A 6,000-nucleotide genomic window follows, 5' to 3' on the forward strand; every position below is an offset into this window, starting at 1 on the left:
ATGTCTTCTTTGGAGAATTGTCTATTTTAGGTCTTCTGCCCATTTTTTGATTGGGTTGTTTCTTTTTAAAAGACACTTCAATGTTTAAGTATATTCACTCACTCAGTAAACGTTTATCAAATGCCTTCTATGGTCCAAGCACTAAAGTGCCGATAATGCAGATAAGTTGAATACAGCCCTTGCTCACACATTAACCAAAATATTACAGCATTGTGGTAAGTACTGTAATTGAAATGTGATCAGAGGGCAGTGGGAGCACAAGGGGAAAAACCAACTAAATCTACCTGGGAAGGGCTGTGAAGGCTCCACGGAGTAGCTGGTGTTTGGCTTGAATCTTAAAGGAGGAGAGGTTTGCCAGGTGAACATGGGGTGTTTAGTTAGCAGTGATCTCTTGGAGCAAGAAATAAAAGGTCACACACAAAAGACTGCTTTTCTCCACCATTTTAGAGCTGGTCACCCCTTCAGTTACTTTGTAACCTTCTACATCTGCACTGTCCTGTGTAGCATTTATTACTTTTTCAGTTCTAGGATAAGAGCGAGCTCCTAATGTGAACAGAAGGGAGACTCAGAACCTCCCCCACACAGTGTACAGCCCTTCCAGTCTTCAAAGTCTAACCCCAGAACCCTTATCTTACAGGCTGGCATTGTGCAAATTTGACCAGCCAGCTAATTTCTCAAAAACAATGGAGGTGTTTTGAACACTCCATCAGTTATCTGTTGATACTGTTCACCCCACCCTTCTGAAATCTGGGCTACCATGGTTTCCATGACATCATTCTCTAGGTTCTGCTTCTACCTTTATGACTGCTCAGCCTCAATCTGTGAAATTCTCCACCACTTAAATCCTGGCGGTGGCCCAGGAAACTTTTCTTGTTGGTCTTTTTGTTTCTATTTACTTTCTCTGAGTAATCTTGTACATATCCACTTGTTTGCTGTTTTCTCTACACCTTCGACCCATACAGACATTCATCTCTCACCTGCCTAGAATGTCCCTTTTGGGCTCCTGATTGTACTCACCTTGTACATTAGAACCAGCAGTTTCACAGGTATCACAGACTCAATATGTTTGACACAGAACCTACGTTTCTTTCCTCCCTACCCTAAACCTGTTCCTCCTCTCAGTGAGTAGAACCACTGTCCACCTATCACCCCAACCCAGATTTTATCCTCCACCCTACTCGTTCCCCCATCTGTGTCCCGTGTCCAGTCCCTGGCCCCTTTGCAAGCCGATTGATAATCGAACTTCTTCATGTCTATGAGTCCCTTCCTACTTGTGACGTTTATTCCTGCTGCCACATCTCCACTGCACTGTTGCCTTAATTCAAGCTTTCGTAGACCTTCGTCTGGACTGGTTTCTCTGCCAAGCCTTGTGCCCTCCCCACCCCAGTCCATCTTTACATTGCTGCCAGAGCCATCTGTCTAACCTGTGGTTCTGATTTCCTAATACCCTCCCTGAGAATAGAGATAAAGGTGGCTCCCACCTGCCTCTCCAGCCTTGTTTCTTGGACCTCCCCTCTCATAATTCGTGTTCTGCCATTTTAGAGCTGGTTTTCTTGATGTTTCTCAATTTCTGTCAGACTGTTTTGTTTTCTGCTTCTGTATACCTCTGTTCATTCTGCTTCCTTGTTCCATTCAGTGAACCTGTCTCCTCTCCAGTGAGGCCTTTTTTTTCTCCTCTTTGTGCTCCTGTAGCCTTTGTGTAGTGGTAGGTCACCTGTGGTACCTGACTGAATTTACTTGTTTATGAAACTGTATGTAAATCATTAAGAATAAGCCACTATATGCATTATTTTGCTGACCTCAGCACTCAGCAAAGTGCCCAGATCATGAATCATGTACAGTAAAACAGTTCAATTAATGTTTGTTAAAATAACAAGTTATCTGACTCTTATGCCTCCAATTAATTAAAAGCTAGCTAACTCAGGGCCTTACCCTCAGTGATTCATCCATTGGGCAGCTAGCTATCAGCCTGATTCAGTTGTTTAGAATCATAGGGTCCCAACACACACACACACACAGACACACACACACACACACACAGAGAGACTCGATTGTTAATACTTCACAATCTGTAAAAATATAAGATAATGCCCCTCACCACACAGTGATTTTCAGATTTTTGTCTCTGAGTTTGAAGAGAGCTGTTAGAGCATGTTCCTTTTTACTTTTGGAATATTGGCATCCATTAAACCTGTTGAATTTGTGTGTTATCACTGTATGAATTTAATGCATTTTAGTTAGCAAAATTTTAAAAGGACCAAGTAGATAAGATACATTTACTATTGAGTGATGCATAATTTCAACCTGAGCCTGACTTGTATTCAGTATACAGCATTATGTTTACAATGATAATAAGTTGAAAATCCTAAAATGACTTTGTTCCCAAAAAATGTGAGATTTTCTCCATGTTTTATTTCCACAGCAATGAACTGTTCAGCTGAAGAGACTGAGAATGACCACAGCCCAGAAACACTCACTAAAAAACTGTCAGATGTATGCCAGTTACGGAGGGACATAGATGAATTACGGACCACGATATCAGACCGCTATGCTCAGGACATGGGAGACAACTGTGTAACCCAGTGACCAGTGTTGGTCCCACAGCAATAACGACCCATTGTTACATGCTGCTGTGCTAGGTTCTTCACATTTCTTTTAGGAGCCATGATAGAAACTTGCAAGTGACATACGACTTGCACATAAGTTTTTTTTCCTGTGGATTTGTTCTGTTGGGGAGGAATTGGGATGTGAGGAAGTATCGAAGGGGCTTATCTAATCAGGAAAAAAATTAAATTACCATTTGAAAAATATGATAAAATGTATAAGAAAAAATTTTCTGTATTCTCAAACTACTGATTGTAGGACCAAGCTGTGAAGAATGCCCTTCAGATAAAGGGATAGGATTTCTTTTAATCCTGTAGTTTTTGTGTGTGTGTGTGTGTGTGTGTGTGTGTGTGTGTGTGTGTTCACAAAATTATATAAAGATGTCTAGGATCAAAGGAAAGCTTCTAAGAAAGGCACACACTGTATTCTTGTGCTGCTTTTTTTTTTCATGGAGAAGCTTGTGTTGTACTTGGGGTTTTCAAGGGCTGGCTGAACAAGAGTTGCCACAGCAGGCAAGTGTTCAAATAGTAGTACAGCAGGCGAAACCATCTGTGTTTGAACAATCCCTGTGCTGAGATGGTGAGGTTGTAGTGTTGGGTTGATTTTAGTACTGTAGATAGGTCAGCTGTTTTTCCAGAGTGCTTGTGAATTGCCGAAGAGATGTGAAATATTGATGTGATGGTTTTCCCGTTAGCATTGTAATGTATGTATTACAAGGCAATTTAACATAATCTGAACTAATTTTAACATATCCCTTACTATTTACAACTTTTTGTTTATATATTATATCTATCTCTATATATATATATATCAATGTAAACAAAGCCATATATAATTAATGCAAACCTAAGGCCTCAGATCATTATTGTAAAAGAAAGATTAACAAAGTGACTCTGGAACAATAGCTTATTTATCCAAATCTCAAACGTTTACATTTTAACAGTTTTGTATTTGTTTTAAAGTTGAAACTACTTTAAGAAAAAAATCAACCTGTATCCTTTATATCTGAATTATCACTAGCATAAAACAAAATCTAAACCCAGGTGATATTGCAATTCCTTTTGTTAGGTAAAGTACATTAAAAACAGGCTTCTTGGGCTTCCCTGGTGGCGCAGTGGTTGAGAGTCCGCCTGCCGATGCAGGGGACACGGGTTCGTGCCCCGGTCTGGGAAGTATCCCACATGCCGTGGAGCGGCCAGGCCCGTGAGCCATGGCCGCTGGGCCTGCGCGTCCGGAGCCTGTGCTCCGCAACGGGAGGGGCCACAACAGTGAGAGGCCCGCGTACCGGGAAAAAAAAAAAAAAAAAAAAACAGGCTTCTTCATAGAATACAAATTTGGCCAGGTTAGTTCTTTTTCTGGGGTACAGGATATCACTATGAAATGCAACTGACTTTTTTGTAGACATATAATCATTTAAACTTCCAAATGAGTATTTCCCTGTCTTAACTGGTATTTTGGAAGGACTATATATTTCATTGCCTTCAGAGCATTTAAATGTACATTCTTTTTAATGTACTTAGTTATGGCAGTCATTGTCCTTTACAAGTTGTTTTGATTTATCTCTTGATGCAACGCCAGGTCTCATTTAGGTCAAGACTAAATAACAGGTAGAAGGAATGAGGGATGTTAATCAAGCAGGAGAATATTGTTTGAGGCAAGAGCAGATCACTTGTCTGTTTTCTTGCTGGGCTTATATACTGGTGTAAAGGCTGCTCCTAGAAAAATACGCTCCTAAATGTTTTCAGCAGTGAAAACGTATTTGGGATAAGGCCTTCAAGGAAGCTACCCAGGAAGACATTCAATTCAGAAATTGGCTTATATACAGCTCTCAATAGTTATTTTATAGTTATATTTCAACAATCAGTTATAATACATTGTAAGGACATCAGACTTTCCTTCCATTCAGTGCCTGAGTCCTCCCTGCCCTTTTTTTTTTTTTTTTTCGTGGTACGCGGGCCTCTCACCGTTGTGGCCTCTCCTGTTGCGGAGCATAGGCTCCGGACGCGCAGGCTCAGCGGTCATGGCTCACGGGCCCACCCGCTCTGCGGCATGTGGGATCCTCCCGGACCGGGGCACGAACCCACGTCCCCTGCATGGGCAGGCGGACTCTCAACCACTGTGCCACCAGGGAAGCCCCCCCACCTTTTAAGTCTTAGGATCTGGGCGCTAAGAAATCAGTGCATTGTAGTGATTCTGTATCCCAAGGTCCCTAACCTAATAAGGAAGGACCTAGTCACTAGCAAGAATTTGGCTTTTTCATGTGTTCTTTTGTGTTTGAATGTTGGTGGTTTGAAGACAATCAGGGAGTAGTAAATTTGTACCAAAAATCTGATGCAAAGAATTCTGCCTTATAAAAATTAAGATCTGTAAAAATGGCCCTTTACAGTAAAGTAGGTAATAGCATCTGAAATAGATAAGGCACAGGTGTAGCACACAACACCTTTACATCCTCTTTGAATAGAATCCCCTCCCCCACACCCCCAGCCTCCATAATTTTGAAAGTAAAGGTACTGTAAAATGATAGTGATAATGGGCAAATAATCACTGATTTGGGTCACTAGATTCTTAAATGTATATGTTTGTGGGTTTTATGGTTAGTATTATTGTTTAAACAAACTTCTGATCGTTTGTTTTGATCACTGTAGATACTTTGTTTTCCAGCTTAGTTGGGATTAAGTAATTTATATTTTAAAAAAATAAGTTAGCTTTCTAAAACTTACAGAATTCTTGAGGTTAAAACAAATTTAACCTAGTAGAAAATTAACTAACTACTGCTGATGTATTTCAGTTTCCAAAATGTATACTCCACATAAAAAGGGGATTTAAGATGTGATAGTGTAAGTATAACCTTGAAGTACAGAATGTAATCTCTTGGAGTCTGGGTTTTGTAAAGGGGCCTAGATAATAAGTAGACAGACTTGGAGGGAATTTGGGGGGAAATAAAAATAGTAGTAGTCTAATTTGTCAGTATTTAATTTTGATTTTTATTTTTCAGAAAATTCCCCTTTCCCGGGACAACCTTTTGTGTTAGAATAGTAAGAAGATCAGTATCTTATTAAAAACAAGGATTTTACTGTTAGGCTAGGTAAGATGGGCAAATAGAAACACTATAGTATCTTGTCCTAGTTTGAACTAAGATATTCTTGGAAGTTATTACAGTGATTGTATGTCTGAGGTGAAAATTAACCTAAGTTTTAAAGTAAATCTATTTGAAATTTTGCTTAAGTATTGACTAGGTAAGCCATGCCTGAATTAAAAAAAAATAAAATAAGTGTGGCCCCTTTTTGTATTTGAAATAGGATTCAGTATTTAATGTTAACAGTATTTTATTTTAGTGAAATTTGTTTTTTGGTCATGACAATTTATTAAACTGAATTAGACTTCTTCCAGTAGCCT

The 6,000-nt window shown here is 39.6% G+C and overlaps 1 protein-coding gene across 2 annotated transcripts in view; it reads left to right on the plus strand.

Annotated features, from left to right (window-relative positions):
• CEP85L (centrosomal protein 85 like) overlaps positions 1-3,687 on the plus strand; it is a 151,267-nt gene extending 147,580 nt beyond the window's left edge. For both annotated transcript variants that reach the window (XM_060114704.1, XM_060114705.1), the window contains one exon: positions 2,423-3,687. In XM_060114704.1, coding sequence (XP_059970687.1) covers positions 2,423-2,586 — 164 coding nt within the window. In that variant the 3' untranslated portion in view covers positions 2,587-3,687. The remainder of the gene's footprint in view (positions 1-2,422) is intronic.
• Positions 3,688-6,000: the final 2,313 nt, after the last annotated feature.

Source organism: Mesoplodon densirostris, chromosome 12, assembly GCF_025265405.1.
Source record: "Mesoplodon densirostris isolate mMesDen1 chromosome 12, mMesDen1 primary haplotype, whole genome shotgun sequence".
Taxonomy (NCBI): Eukaryota; Metazoa; Chordata; class Mammalia; order Artiodactyla; family Ziphiidae; genus Mesoplodon; species Mesoplodon densirostris.